The sequence below is a fragment of the Poeciliopsis prolifica genome, unplaced genomic scaffold (assembly GCF_027474105.1).
Source record: "Poeciliopsis prolifica strain line A6 unplaced genomic scaffold, Auburn_PproV2 SCAFFOLD022, whole genome shotgun sequence".
NCBI classification, from domain to species: Eukaryota; Metazoa; Chordata; class Actinopteri; order Cyprinodontiformes; family Poeciliidae; genus Poeciliopsis; species Poeciliopsis prolifica.
In genome coordinates, this window is record NW_026562397.1 from 1,721,840 (window position 1) to 1,738,506 (window position 16,667).

At 38.3% G+C, this 16,667-nt stretch overlaps 1 protein-coding gene across 4 annotated transcripts in view; it reads left to right on the plus strand.

Annotated features, from left to right (window-relative positions):
• The window catches only part of nf1a (neurofibromin 1a), a 73,427-nt gene that overhangs the window by 20,171 nt on the left and 36,589 nt on the right, over positions 1–16,667 (plus strand). For 2 of the 4 annotated variants that reach the window (XM_055045707.1, XM_055045709.1), the window contains exons 28-34: positions 324–421; positions 2,358–2,493; positions 6,487–6,549; positions 13,951–14,109; positions 15,016–15,113; positions 15,357–15,503; positions 15,597–15,743. In XM_055045707.1, coding sequence (XP_054901682.1) covers positions 324–421; positions 2,358–2,493; positions 6,487–6,549; positions 13,951–14,109; positions 15,016–15,113; positions 15,357–15,503; positions 15,597–15,743 — 848 coding nt within the window. Of the gene's footprint in view, positions 1–323; positions 422–2,357; positions 2,494–6,486; positions 6,550–8,423; positions 9,246–13,950; positions 14,110–15,015; positions 15,114–15,356; positions 15,504–15,596; positions 15,744–16,667 lie in introns of those variants that run through there. The other 2 variants (XM_055045710.1, XM_055045711.1) reach the window with 2 other exon arrangements.

The following is a 16,667-nucleotide window of genomic DNA, read 5'->3' on the forward strand; positions in this document are numbered from 1 at the left end:
GTCCACTGGCTGTCCACTGGATGTCCACTGGCTGCCCACTGGCTGTCCACTGGATGTCCACTGGATGTCCACTAGCCGTCCACTGGCTGCCCACTGGATGTCCACTGTGTTTTTGTATTCAAAGATGTTACGTTCATAACAAATGTAAAAGTATTACAGGGTAATTATATGTTATGTGAAGACATTGTCAGTGAAATGCTATTTAAACCCACAAATATCGAGTCTTAACATTATAACTGGTTCCAGATCATTACTCACATTGAATATATTGTTGGCCTAATTTAGATCAAACAAGACAGGTTAACTTTTTGTTGTTGTAACAGGTATATGGAGCAGCATACTTGCAGAAGTTATTGGAGCCTTTGTTAAGGGGAGTTATTTCAACCCCTGAACACATCAGCTTTGAAGTGGACCCCACTAGGCAAGTCATTTTATTTCTGCACCTCTCACAGTTCACCAGTGTATCACCAAAACACAGTTTGGGTCAAAACCTTCTTAAAACAAGTCAAGTTTAATTTTTCGTAAGGCAGCTGCTTGGTAATTTATTTTAATCTTCCTTTTATGTTGATATGCTGACTATGATCTTGCTACCAATAACCAGCTAATAGAGCTGGAATCTAAGTTTGGATATTATTACATATTATTTAAATTCTACTTACTGACCTGTCTTAATGTTGCGCATGGGCATTTGTTTTGAACAAGATTTTCTAACTAACCAAAAGCCTTTACCTTCCACAGCTTCAATTTCCTCCCAGAGGTGTTTTTTTTTCTTAATATGAAAATGTTAGTTTGAAGGAGATCATTGTTTTGATCTGTGTGTAAGTTTGGTTGTTAATTTCACCAGACTTGCACTCAAGTTCCAAAACCACAAATGGTTGTATTTTTAGAGCAAGACTAATGGGATAAAAACAAGAGATTTGTATTAGAGCCAGTTCAGTTTAAGTGCACTGTGTCCCGTTACCAGTATGGCCTCCTTCCATCTAACGAATCTTAGGAAGTTGAATGTTCCTGTTGGTTGCAGCGATGCATCTTGGTACAACTTCATCACAGCCCGACGTTCAGGTGCACAAACCCAGACCCTCACATCCCCCACAGTCCCACTGCCTGGTGGTGAGTCAGGAGTCGGTGTGACATAAACAAATATTTTAGTAATCGAGTAATCTATTGATTATTCTTATGCATAATTGAGTAATCAGATAAAAAAAGAATAAAATAAAACATTGGTAAATCTAACATAACAGCAGTATTACTATCGCTTACCATCATCAGTCCAATTTTTCACATTTGAGTTTCCCTAACAACAACTCTTCTGTAGTTTAGAAAATTAAACTGGAACAATAATGGCTCTAAGTTAACCTGAAGAAAAGTTATACAAAAATCTGAAATTCTATTCAATTTAACTATAAAGATGCAGGCTCACCAATACGTTTATAAAAAAAACATGTCTATACTCCAGCTTTTAGTTCATTTAAATTCAGTGAGTTTAATAAATGAACTCTCAGACATTTATAGCATTTGTGTTCATGTTGGCAACAGGATTTGACGTCTGTGTTCGTCACACACAGAAACATCTACTAGCTACGTGCCGTCATGATGCGCTTCGGGAGGAGAAAAGTTGCTGCACGTCTCGCCAGTCATTTAAAGATGCTTATTGGTCCCCAGAAAAACAACAAAAACCCGCACATTATCATAAATCAATAAAATCCTCCCAGGCCGAACTTGAAAACTGGACTGCTAACACTTCATCAACAACTGAGGCAGAAGTGAGAGCGCTGTGCAACGCAAGTAATACGATGCGTTAAATAATAAAATACAATTTAACAGAAGCTTCGAGGCAGATGCATTTTCCTCGAGGAATTTTAATACTAGAGGTACTCAAATCACTCGAGGAATTGTTTCAGCCCTTAAACAACTGCAGTGTTTAAGAAGTGGGAAAGGCAAACCCTGTTCTTGCTGCTCGCTCAGGACAAACAGGCTGCAGCTGAGCTGCAGAGCGTTGTCGCCACAAAAGTCTCCAACAACACAGAAAAAGAGTCACTAGATTTATCACTGCTTGCTGGTTTTAAAAAAGTCACTAAAGGAGCCTGAAAACTCAATAAATATAGCAACTAAGTGGCTATGTTGACAACAGCCCTGCTCATTCCCACTCTCTGTCATCTCTCTTGGCTCCATCCACTTTGCTGGAATTTTTACAGATTAGCCAGGAGCAGGTTTGCTTTTACAGAAGGATTAATTATATTTTAATAAGCAGCCAAACTAGCGACAGTTTGCAAACTAAAAAGGACTCGGGGTGCCTTTTTCAAAATAAAAAAGGCACCATGAGTCACACAGGTACTTGTTGGTTGTTGTGTCATCAGATTGGAACATGGTGAAAATCTAGAGGAGAACCAGAGGAACCTGCTTCAGATCACTGAGCGCTTCTTCCAGGCCATAATCGGCTCATCCAGCGACTTCCCCCCTCAACTCCGCAGTGTCTGCCATTGCCTCTACCAGGTATTCCCTTCATTTTTGCCTCTTGTCTTCTCATTGTCCCATCACTGATCATTCAGTCTCATCCTACATCTGCTTACACACTTAGGGCTGATCTTCTAAAGGGTGACGTATATAAAAATAGGTTTAAAATTGATGTCATGCACAAACCTGATCTACAAACAACACGCACACAGGATCATGGACCAATACATTTATCACGTCTGCCTTCATGAATATACAAAACATTCTGATCATCACAAAATATTGAAAAGAGGAATATAGGCAAATAATTGAATTTACTAAACCTTAAACAGAATGTGAGGTGCTGTTTTTGTGTCTAAAAGGTAATGATAAATTATTATGGACTTACCTTGGTTTGCAGTATTTGGGTCAAGTAAGTAAAACCCCTTATTTCTAAAATGTTACAAAGATGAGAGGTAAAGTTGGGCCATGAGGTATTTGCAGAGTTAAATAGAGCAGTTTGGTTTCTCCTGCTTACTCTGCTCTATGCTAATTTAAATAAAATGTATTATTATTATTGTTTAGTGGTGTCCCGATACCAGTGTCAAGCTCTCCTGCTCATAAGAGCAAGTCAAGTCAATACTCCAAACTCAAACCACTTTTCTGCTAGATTTTTCTTCTGAGCTGCTTTGCTGTGCAACTCAAAGGCTAAACCAAGCTTCATCCCAGGTGATGGTGATAATACACCAATATGTTATTTCACATCAATTTTTAAAATGACATGTATTGCATTTCATTTTCATTCTGTTTCAAATTCAACAAGCTGAACAGATAAGCCACATTATGCCATCATCAAGCTGAATACATAAACATTTTTTCAGCAGAAACAAAAGTTTTGAAACAAACATTCACCGATTGAAGTGATCAGAAGTCGCCAAGACTCTGAACATTCAGCAGAAGAATTATTCTGCAGCAGTGGTTCAGCTGCTCTAGAAGCGCTCTAAAATCACTTGTCCATAACTCTTCAACGCGTCGCTGTCAGCTCTCAGAGAGCATTCAGATCAGAGATGATTCTCCAATTGAATTCATTTTGTTTGGCTTGATTAGAGGCCTTTTTGCACTGGCCTTTCTCGGCCCTCTTGTTCATGAGCAAAGGGTTTCCTCGAACGTGGACGAGGATCATCTTGTTAGTCAAAGTCCTGTTGAAGTTGCAGAGGCAGCAACGGAAAGAGCAGACTGTATGTCTTGAGGAAGCTAAGATGTTGCAGATCTTCTATCAGTCTGTTGTTGAGAACATTATCTCTTCTGCCATTATCCGTTTGGGGAATAGCATTGAATCAGGGACCATAAAAGACTAAACACCCTGAAACAAGGCTGGTTCTGTTCCGGTGATGACTGTGGACCTTCTGAAGATGATGAGGGGAGGAGAGTCAATATTTGTTCATGCAACCCTTGAAACGGCACAGCTGGACCCGATCAAAACCTCCTCGAGTCATTAAGCTGAGAAATAATGAGATTTGGTATTTAAGTATAAACCAGGCTTTAATGTCAAAAATGATCAAGTCTTCAAAGTCATAAAAATGGATAGAGTCAGAGTGATAAAATACGGTGGTCGACAGGGGCAGACATGCTGCAAACACATGTAAACAAAACAAATGCAACAGAAAAGTGATGCAAAAAAAAAATGCTGCAAAAACAGAAATAGAAGCAAAAACCTTCAATCAACAAAACAAATGAAAACAAAAAGGCTGCAGGTCAGCAGGAGGAAGAGGATCACTGGGAGATTCTGGGACGCTGCATCCAAACCTGGAGCTGTGGCCTCTCCTCCTGAATACAACAATAACAAATAAACTAAAAAAAAGTTCACCCTGCACGTCAGAAGCCAAGCCATGGAATTGTGAATCTCACACACGCACGCACACACACGCACACACACACACACGCAAACGCACACACACACACACACACACACACACACACACACACACACACACACACACACACACACACACACACACACACACACACACACACACACACATAAGCAGAAGTGAAAGTGAAATGTTTTTCTATGAATTTCCATACAAAAAATTCCAAGGAAAGGAATATAATTTGAATGTATAGTTTGTATGGGAAGAAAACACTGTGGCAAGGTTCAGTAAATTCTAATATCTTCAGAAGTATGGAAATCTCCTGAGATGTATATTAGATTTTGTTACACGTATCAAACAGAATGTTACAAACGTATAAAAAGCTTCATATCACACTTTGAGTCGCTACAAACAGGCAGTGGAGAACGACAGAGTGACATGTTGAGATCACTCTGCGTTTAGAGGGGAAGACGCACTCCAACCGCCAGCTGAGCACATTTCAAAGAAGCCTCAGTTTGGATGAATTAAATGAACAGTTGAAGCAATGAGAACTGCTCTCTGCCTCTATTGGTCTGGAGAACTTCCTTTTTGTGGAGCGAGTTTTCAGTTGTTTTTGATATTTGCACCGTTTGTCCCCCTTGATCCTTCTTCTTGTGATTGCAGCATTTTGTTTGTGATTATAGCATTTATTTGTGTTTGCAGCATTTTATTTGTGACTGCAGAAGTTTTTGTTTGCGTTTTTTGTCTTTGCGTTATACACCAAACTGCAAAACTGCTCGTTTCGCAGTTTGCTGCATATTTGCACCTGTTGGCCACCATAACAAACACCGCCCAGCGCAGGGCTCCCCTCGGCTCACATTAGGGGTGAGCAAAGTGAAGCAAAGGTTGTAGTGCTTCTCTTTCTGCACCTTCATTATGGGTACTATCCTGCCTTAATCAGTTCTTGTTTGTGTTGCTGTCGCCAGTCTTATACATTTTGGTTAGGTAAGCATGCAGCAGTGTGCATGTGAGCAGATGAAGAGATAGAGGACAGACACAGCATGATATATCCAAAACAATTGTTTTAATATAAATTAAAAAACGGTATTCTGAAGGTGAGGGCTTTTTTAAAAAAACATCTATTGTTCAAAACATAGAATTAGATTGAATAGACCAGTCTCTATTGATTGGGCACCAATACGCGACCTAGAATTTTTTCTAAAATTTAGATTGAAGTAGGTATTAACACCAGATTGGTTCACGTCTATGATAGGCTTAATTAAAATCTCCTTGTTAGGTCTGAATGCCGCTAATAAGATGAATGCAAGTCAATACAAAGTTGTCAGTTTGTGTAGAAGTACATGGGTGTGTCTGCGTGCGTGCGCACGCGTGTGTGCATGCGTGTCTGTGTGCGTGCGTGAGTGTGTGCATGTGTGTGTGCGTGCATGTGTGCATGCATATGCGTGCGTGTGCGTGCATGTGTGCGTGCATGTGTGTAGCCTTACGGTTGATACATTGCAATGACCATTTCTTTAACACATACAACATTGTGGGGACCAACTGCTCCATAAGGAGCCCAGTCTCTAAAGTATGTTAATCTATTGCCCATACTAATGTATTTTTATGATATAAAAGTATATGTATGCTATCTTAATTTTATTTTCCTCTGGGGTTTTCTGACAAACGAAAGACATGTCTTAGTGCCTCTACTTAAATCTAGCAGTAGATTAGTTGTTGTAATTACAAACAGTGTGGAATGTATACACGTAGGCTACACTATAATTGTAATGTCATATTGACTTTACATTTTCTTTGAATAATGTTACTTTTGAATAGTCATATGTCCCAGCTTTTTCTACTCCTTCAACCACATTCTGACCTCAGGGAGGGAAAACATGATGAAACATTTTTTACTCTACAAACAAGTCTCTTTGTGTATCATTAGCATATTTTTCTAATTTCCAGGACTTTTGTGACTGCTTCCATTAAACTATGTCAAGTTTTTTTTTCACTCTAAATTGACGGTCTTATATAAATACCAGTGCTTTCAATAGGCTCTACAATTGACTAACGAGCATTTTTGTGCATATTTAACTCTGCTTTAGGTCCTTTAATGAAGGAGTGTAGCTTTTGTCATAGATTGTTGAGACTGTTGTTTGTATCTGGTGCTGTGACCATGATTGTGCTCATCTCTGTTCTGTAGGCTACTTGCCACTCTCTACTGAATAAGGCAACACTAAAAGAAAAAAAGGAAAACAAAAAAGCAGTAAGTTTGGTGAATCTACTTTCCTCTACACACTTTCCCCCCTAAAGCAAAAAAAAAAGAAAAGCATTTTAGCATTTTGCTGTTTATTTTCTTCATTCTTAAAATACTGTTTTCAATTTTCTTTTTGTAATTTGTTCTTTTTTTTTCCATGTTTAACTTTATGTGCAATGCTGTCCTAAGAATCTTTATTTAACATTCTATTCACTTTCTATTAACAGTTCTTGGGAAATTGCATTCACTGTTACCTCTGGTGTCTCTGTTGGTGTTCCAGGAGACATTGTAATGCATTTTGTCTGCATTGCTTTCATGCTGCTTCATCTGATGACTGAACTATGTATCCATCTTACCCTCACTCGCAACGCTGCATGCCTTAACCTGCCGTAACGTACTGAACTATTCTTAAAGACATAATTTCTTACCAGCTGAGAAATTTAAACAACTTCCTTGCTGTTGTTTGTGATTCTTTAATATGGTTCAGCACTCCAGTCTGCAAAAGTTTAGTTGTTTGAAGCTATTTATGAAGACAATGATGATTTTCATTTATATACCACCACATTTAAAAAAAGAAATGACTTTGTTAGTTTATTTTTTTTAACCCTCTGATGCATAAGTGAGTCCTTTTGGACCCGGTGAGGTCGTCTTTTTGCAATATTTTTGTAATGAAAAGTTTTCATCTCTTTATATTCCCGGTATTCCTCAAACATGTTATGGATATCATGCAATTCAAATTTTTAATTTACCTTTTTATACATTTTAAGAAATAGCATGTTTTATATTATTACCTCATTCTTCCATAAGTGGGTCCAAAATGACCCGCATTCCTTTCCTATGGAATTTAGTGGGAATCTTTGTTTCTTACCAGCTGTGACATTTTTTTGTGAACCAAACACACTGAGTCCTAAGTGTCACCCCTGAATAATAATATTTTACACAGCAAGACCTTTTACACATAATAATTATCTTTATTTTTACCTCATGAATGTGTGTCTATCATCAGTGCTGTGACAGTGTTATTGTCACAAATCAACCTAAAAGCCTTCTTTGAAGTTAGCTAACAGTAGTTATTTAACCAAGCCAGCTAACATTATATACGATGTATATAATATGTGTGTTATTTGTGTGTGTGTCTCTGTGTGTCTGGATGAGAAAACCAAAAGAAAAAATGTGTTGAATGATGTGCAAAACTTGTTAATCAATGTGTTCAAGGTTCTTTCTTTAATCATCTCAATAAATAAAATAAAAATGTATAACTATGTAAATAAATCCATAAATAAATGAGCTGAAAAAGAATAGAGTGCCTTCTCCGGGTCGGGGAGGATGTCCTGCCCCAAGTGAAGGAGGAGATCGACAGACAGATTGGTGCAGTGTCTGTAGTAAAGCGGGCGATGTACTGGTCTGTCAAGGTGAAGAGAGAGATGAGCCAAAAACCGAAGCTCTTGATTTACCGATCGATCTACGTTCCTAAAGTTCACATCCATGTCAAGTTAAAAAAGAAGTACACAAAGAAGCCACTGAGCAGATTGCCGAAATTAGTGTTAGTTTTTTAGGGTGTCTGGGCTCTCCCTTAGAGAGGGAAGCTCAGTGATCTGGGAGGGAATCAGAGTAGAGCCGCTGCTCCTTCATGTCGAGAGGAACTAGTTGAGGTGACCCTTGCATCCGCTTAGGATGCCTCCTGGACACCTCCCTGTTGACGTTTTTTTTTAAGGGTGACGGAAAAGTCTGACAACCATTTATCATTTTGATAGATTACACACACCTGACCTCTTAATTCAAACATGCAGACAGTTTCAACTTCATGTACAGAGAACATCGCAGAGGTCACTAACTCATTCAATATAAGAAAAACTTCCATCCGAGTTTCATCTCTGATCTAGAGGGCCGACTGTGGTGCATTGAAGAGTTATGGACAAGAGATGTAAGAGTTCCAGGCACGACCCACCCGGAGAAGACCCAGGACGCGCCGGAGGGATTATGTTTCTCAGGTTGCCTAGAACTTCTTGAGATTCCCCTGGAGGAGCTGAAACAAGTGTCTTCTTAGGTTGCTATCCTGCAACCTGACTCCAGATAAATGGAAGAGGATGGATGGATGGATGGATGGATGGACGGACGGACGGACGGACGGACGGATGGACGGACATATACACACACCGTCATGGATGATACGCACAGCACAATATAATACAGACGGCAATAGCTAGCTAGTTTCAAGAAACGTGCTCTTTCTACCCCCACACACATATAACAGACACTGACATTGTTCCAATATATAAAAAAGTGAAAAATTAAAATATTTCAAACATGAAATACTGTGTGAAGTAAAACAGCAAAAATATACTAAAAACAATATTTTGAATCAAAATGACAAAAGTAGCATAAAAATTCATTGATTAAAACCAAAAAGACCCACACATGGAAGACAGTATAGTCAATATGTCATGCATCAGAGGGTTAATCAAACTGAAACATGGTTATTGTGAACAATAACTGTTAGAAAACATGAGTCTGGTCTGTTTTTTTGTTGTAATGTGGAATTGGAACGATGCACATCCCCACATCCCACATTTTATATTTTGGCCTTTTTCCATAATATTATATCACCATAATCTCTTTCCTCAAATTACATACAAATACAAATAATGCATGAGGACAATATGGAATTTTTTGAGAGTTTTATAAATTCACTTTAAATATGGAAAATCAAGAAAACACAATGACTCAAGTATTCACCAGTAGTGGCTGGTTCGCTATGTAAGTGTATCTTAGAAATACAGCTAAATGGCCAATCATGTGAGGTTGCTAGAGAAAAAATAATCAACATTTAGCCACTCTGCATAGCTCAATTTAATGTCTTTGGGGACTCAGACTCTTGACCCCTGTATGTTAGAAGATGCCTGAAAGTTGTGAGTCACTAAGGTAATATAGTTGATAGTGGCGATGATGGCAGTCGAGGGAAAGCATAGACTGACTTCTCCACATTGCATGACAGCGCAGAGGATTTTCCAGATGGCTGGTAAGCTACAGCTTCTGTTCCTCTGTGTTTTATTACTTTTAGCTAACATATCACTCTGCTCTTTCTTGTTGTTTACTTTTTCAGTTCATCAGCTACTTCATTCATTGCTGATTATCGGTTATTAATATTTCTGTGATTTCTTTGCTGCTCATGATGCTCTGCTTAGCAGAATGCTAATGCTGCTCTAGATAAATGCTGCTAATTTTTCTTTTTTTTTATTGTGATGCTCTTGTTGCCCTCTTTGGGTTTCTGCTGTTATTATGATGTCAATGTCTGGTTGATGTGATGTTTTCTGTGCTTTTGTTCAAGAAGGAGCTGAAGCCCTGTTTGCTGACTCAGATCTGTAAAAATTCATATTTGTAACATTTTGGCAAACACCTGATTGTCAGATAAATCCTGGCGGTCGCTTGGTGTTGTGGTTCCAGCAGAGTTTGAAGTCTTTTGGATTAAATGTTACTAGCTGTGATTATTTCATCCTATATCAGTGTGTCTTTTAAGTTGGAAGATCTGCTGCTTTGTGTCATGAGTTGATTCTCTTCAGTTTTAATAGAACTTGGCCTGCTGTTTGTCAGAGTTAAACTAGTTTGATATTTTTCACAATTTTGAATTTGATTTGGAATTAGCTGTCAACTTTTATGTAATGATAAAATGTGGTATATTCCACTAGTTACTGGACAAACCTTTCACTTTTATCTAATCTAACCCTCCATGTTACCTTGGAGGGCGAGCGACTGTCACTTCAATGTGCAAAATGTAGAGGAAGTGGCGTTCCTCCTGTGTGTCAAACCTGAGATTAATATATTTTGAAGGGCAAATTTTCTTAGAGACATAATATTCCATTTAATTTATTTATGGTTTATGTATTTTGAATATATAAAATGTCTTCCAGTTGCAGCGTTCTTTTGAAATTAACTTATTGATCTTTGAGAGGGTGTACTTGCATTGTTATGCCATTTTTATGCAATTAGTCCCACCTTCTCTAGTTGGACTCCTGTTATGTTGGATGGGCATCTCTTCAGAGATGTTCAGTCAGATTCAAGTTGGACTTTGCAACTCTGGGACATTCGCATTCACATATCAGTCCATTTTAAAAATGGAATGACTTTGTTCATTGCTTTGTTTTTACTGAGTGGTTCTGAAGCTAGTCCTCTGAGATCTTGCCCAGGTGCCTTGTGTTGTCGTCCTGCTGAGGAGCAGGTTTTCATACAGGATGTCTCTGTACATTGCTGCGTTCATCTCTCCCTCTATCCCGACTAGTCTCCCAGTTTCTGCTGCTGTAAAACATCCGAGTTGTTTTGGATAAAACACTGTTTTATTTTCCAAAACCCAGCTTTTTTGCCAGTGAGTACACAGCCTGACTTTTGGCATCGGAATGCACTTCCTTGTTTTAGAAATTCTGCATAGATATGCAGTACATATATAAGATGACTACTGAGTGTTTGCAAATTTTTTTGTACAAATAGTTCTGTTGAATATGTTGACAGAGGAAATCAGGCCGAAGCATTGATAGAGACTCAGTCTGTCAGTCTGACAAGTTGGTCAGGGATCTAGTGAGCTGCAGTCTTCAACCAGAAGCCGAATTAAATTAGTGGAAGTCTTTACATAGTTAGTGACTTAAGGTGTTGCTACAATAGTGAGTAAAGAAACTCTTTACAAAGTTGACAAATGGTCGGGAGAGTTATTTGGAAAACATCAGCATAAATGATCAGATCATTTATGCCGATGTGGTGAGTGAATCGTGTTTTTTTTGTTTTGTATTGGGTTTTTTTGCTTATTTTTTGAGGTAGCAGCAATAGAACACTTGACTTAAAAAATCTCAGACTGAAGAAGGATGGGTCTGAATGCGGCTTTGTAAGTTTAAATTCACCTGGAAAGCACCAATTGCTACATTATTCTGCAAAAAAATACAGATTTTTACAGCTATGTTGTCTGTTCATTTTCTAATAATTAGTGTTAGTCATTTGTTGAAGATACAAAGATACTTGAACATACAAAATTAGCTTGTTTCTCAGATCCTAGAAGATTATAGATTATTATTATGTTAAGGTCAGGCTTCTGTGGTATTATTATTATTAATACAATAAACAGAGAAAACCAAAAGAGAGTGCACAATAAAATGGTGTTAATTTATTTAGTCTAAATAGAATAGACAGCCTGTTGAGGAGAGAAAGAAACTGAGGTGCAAACGTTCATTAGACTGTAACAATAAATGCAGCTCCACTAAAAGCTAACAGGAGAAGAATTTTCACTACTCACTTCATTGATGGTCTAAAAACGAAAGCAGTAAAAGCTTAATTCAAATATTATGTTGGGTTCCCTGCTTCCACCCCCTCCTCTTGACAGAGTAGCTGAGCACAGAGCGTAGTCTGCTTGTTTGGTTTCCTCTGTATTTTCCTTGAAATGTCTCCAAAATGAGAGTTTCCGAAAATTTTCCGTCTTGTTGATGGGTTTTTTTAAGGGTGACGGAAAAGTCTGACAACCATTTATCATTTTGATAGATTACACACACCTGACCTCTTAATTCAAACATGCAGACAGTTTCAACTTCATGTACAGAGAACATCGCAGAGGTCACTAACTCATTAAATATAAGAAAAACTTTCATCCGAGTTTCATCTCTGATCTAGAGGGCCGACTGTGGTGCATTGAAGAGTTATGGACAAGAGATGTAAGAGTGTGGTTTTAAACTACTGCTACAGAATTATTGACTTCCATTCATTCCTATAGCCTAAACCTTACCCATACCCATATCCTAACCCTACCCATTACATACCTAATCTTAACCCTAACCAAAACTCAATTCACACCTTATTCCTACCTCTGACCCCTGACCAAAAAACAGCATTTCCTCTTGTGAGAACTAGACTTCGGTCCCCACAAGGAGCAGTGGATCCCCACAACATAGTATGTGTCAGAAAAATGGTCTCCACAAGGGATTACAAACAAATGCAACCGAGTGAGCCAGACACTGTTTGCCATCTGACTACTGCTACTTCACTACTACATGGTACAACATTGTTCTGTATCCCCGCTAAGAGTTAATAGTTCACGGTAACCCTTTAAATATGAAGCCTTGTCCAACTGCATTGTCCCTCTGAAGGCAAATATCTTTCAAACATCATTTTATTTTATTTGTCCGCGTACAGTGGTGTGAAAAAGTTTCCATCTTCCTGATTTCCTATTTTTTGCATTTTGTCATGCTGCAGAGTTTCAGGACATCAAACCAATTTAGATATTAATCAGCTCATAATCACTGAAACTTAAATAACCCTTAATCTTCTTTTTGGCCATCAGTGGTTTTTATTAGGGAACACTGTCATGCAGTCTGTTTTTGCTCAGTCTCTTTCTTATGGCAGAAGTATGACCTCTGACTTGAACTAAGCCAAGAGAGGCCTGCAGTTGTTTTGATGTTGCTGAGAAGTTGTTTGTGACCTGTCTGATAAGTTATGCTTATCAGGGGTTGGGTGATTTTGGTCTGCCGACCTCCTGGGAAGCTACCGTGTTTTCACCATGTGTGGATAACATTTCTCTGGAGTCCCAAATCTTTAGAAATAGTATAGTAGCCCTTTCCAGACTGTAGATCTCAATGACTTTTTTTCTTATTTGTCCTGGAATTTCTTTTGATCTCTGAATGATGTCTAGTTTTTGTCACTGCAGAGGAAAAAGTTGATACGTTGCATAAGTACGTATAATGTTAATAAAGCAACTGAGATTGCGTATCATCACTGGGAACAATTAATTTATGACTATGTGATTCTGAGATCCTCCAAGGCTAGTGAACATTATATAATCTGTAGTGAGTCAATGTCATGTTGTCCTACATAAGCCAAACACAGCAGTACAGAAAGTAAAGTACCTACAGACTGTGAGTGAGGATCATATATATAAAATGTTTCACTTCCCCCCTTTGTTTGGTTTATCACTGGAAGCAAACCACTGCTGAGTGTACTACACTTCCAAGCGAACCAAAACCCACTTTTTCAGGCAGACCAAAGTCCAGTTGTTTGGCCTGCATCAGAGTTTGGCTGCTCTTTCACAACCAAATGATGCAGACAATGAAAGGTCCTGTGGTTGTCTGTTCAAAGCAGCATAAACTGCTCCTCCGTGAAAAGCATAGCCATACTGTCACAGAGAAAACAGCTCTGAATGAACTACGATTGTCTTCCAACCATTTCTCTTCCTAAACTTTTACTAGCCAGGTCAAACCTCACTTTGCTCTGTAATGTCACATATTCTTCAAAATCATTCATTTTTAAAAGTGTCTTGAAAATTAGCCTAAACACTTCTTCCTTTATCTCAAATCCTTTGTTTTTCTTCTTTATTCTACATTCTTTGTTTTCTCTCTGCTTTGTTGTCTTCCTCCCAACCTCTCACCTTCCCTATCCATTCAGGTTGTGAGTCAGCGGTTCCCACAGAACAGCATAGGTGCAGTGGGTAGTGCCATGTTCCTACGTTTCATCAACCCGGCTATTGTGTCCCCCTACGAGGCTGGCATCTTGGATAAAAAGCCGCTGCCCAGAGTGGAACGAGGTCTTAAGCTCATGTCCAAGGTAAGCCAAGAAAGCAAGTTGTCTCTTTGGAGGGGCTGACAAAAAAGAAATGCAACAACACAGTGAGAGTCTTACCACTGCATTCGCAAGTGGCTCTTATGCTATGTTCACATTGTTTAATCCTGCTCAATTTTCACATGATCACTCATACTACTAAATAATGTGACTGAACAGTTTCTGACCTCAAAATAAGATGCAGAAGGACAACAAACACATCATACAACAACATACACTTTACAGCACTAATAACTGATGACATCGTCTATGGATTAATTTTTAAAATATTTCAGAACTGACAGTGTTGTCACAAGATCATAATAATAGGAAAACCTGTAATAGCAATGGCCTTTTCTGGTGCACAGGCTGCAACTGGTCTGTGTGGATCTGTAGTCAGAACTAGTGGTGGATTCGATGTGCTTTATTGACACAAACTTCTTTAAGTGTTTTATAATTGTACCTTTCAGCCATGGTTGTCATCCAGATGTACTGCTTCTGATTTATTCTTATGCATTATTATGATGCGCATCTCACATCTGATAAAAGTACCAACTTTGAATTTACCCCCACTGTATCTGAATAAAAACTGATTTCAGGTTGATTTTCTATTAATGTCATAATAATAAACAAAACAGTGAATGGGAGTTCATCCAAAGTAAAAAGTAAGCCTCTCGTCTTGCTAAAGCCCAGGCAAAACGGATTTGAAAGTTTTTCCAATGTAAGTTTAGATTTAAGGGAGATGGCTATCTGATTGAATGTCTTGAACCTCGTCTTTTGAATGTGCATTGGAATTGGATAAAGGCAACCCATGTGTTGATGCGTTTATGTGTAATCAGTACGAGTAGATAGAATGATGTAAGTCATTTTAAAGATGAAGTCTTTCCATATGTACTTGTGTTTTTCCTGTAGATTCTGCAGAGTATCGCAAATCATGTGCTGTTTACCAAAGAAGAACATATGAGGCCTTTTAATGACTTTGTTAAAAGCAACTTTGATTCAGCAAGAAGGTAAGAGATTATACCTTTCTTTCAAACAGCGCATGAGCAAACCAGAAAGACATTTTTTGATATACAGAATTGCTATTACACCTAACAGAACTCAAACAGTGATTATTTAGCAAGCATTGTTCATTAGACTTTGTCGCTTTTTAGTCAATTTACATATTATGACTTGATGCTGAAGAGAGCATCAACATACCAAACCTGAGTTAAAGAATTAAAGTACCTGATTAGCTGTAATGTCTGCTGCAGGTTTTTCTTGGACATTGCCTCTGACTCTCCACCCAGTGACTCAGTCAACCACAGTTTGTCATTCATCAGTGATGGTAATGTGTTGGCCCTCCACCGCTTGCTGTGGAACAACCAGGAGAGGATTGGGCAGTACCTCTCCAGTAACAGGTCAGGGTCTGCCCATTATTGTTTGTAATCTCAAATGAGAAATATGTTCTAATAAGATGCTTACCTGAGACATCATTTTTTAAATAACTCCAGAGACCACAAGGCGGTTGGCAGGCGACCTTTTGACAAGATGGCCACCCTCCTTGCCTATCTTGGACCTCCAGAGCACAAGCCTGTGGCCGATACTCACTGGTCTAGTCTCAACCTGACCAGCTCCAAATTTGAGGAGTTCATGACCAGGTACAGTAATTAACTTTGTGTTTATTGCATCTTTGTTTTTATTTGTTCATGAAGTATTGTACTTCACAGACACTGAAACTTTCATGAAGAGAAAAGTCAAAACTACAGAGAAGATATAAATAAATAACTCTACATAATATTATCTGCATCTCAGATATCAAATTTAACCATTTGTGGTAGTTCTGAATAAAACTTTATTAACACATTTTTGATCAAATTTTAAGGGAGACAAAAAATGTTTTAATATTTCTGTTCTAGTAATTTATATTCTTTGAGTACATGTCCTATTTTCAAGGAATTACTTTCTATGTTTATTTGCCTGTGGTCTGATTTCTCCTATCTGTGTGTTTAGCCTAGTCTAATGAAAGTAAACAGCAAGAAAAGTCAATTATGCTAATCTGTCTTAATATTGGATCAAACTTTAAATACAATATCTGTACTCCTACAAATAATGTACCTAATCACAGAACAAACTGGTGAGGCAATCTAGCTATAACATAATGTACAATGTCTTAAATAACTTTAATCTGATTACTGGATTGAAAACGGCAACACATTAGATTACTCTTTGCGAAACAAATGCCAGATTAAAGTGGCACGTTACTGACGTTAAAGGTTGACTCAGGACTTCTTATGGAGAACAGCATTCATGTCTTTGTCCTGCTACTGATGCACCAAACACCACCATGCCCTGTTCACTGCATCGACTCTAAACCAGTTTTTCAGAAATGTTTCTGCTCTGCCAGTGAAGTGTGCAGGGTTTGCAGCAAAGACACATGCGGTACGGGGTCTCTGGTGTATACAGAAATTCAATTCAAATTCAAATCAATTCAAAATAAAAGTAAGCAACACTTAGCCTGGGGAAAGTAACTACAGTTTGCAAAAAAAGTGACTAGTCCTAACCCCTATATTTGCTGTTTCACA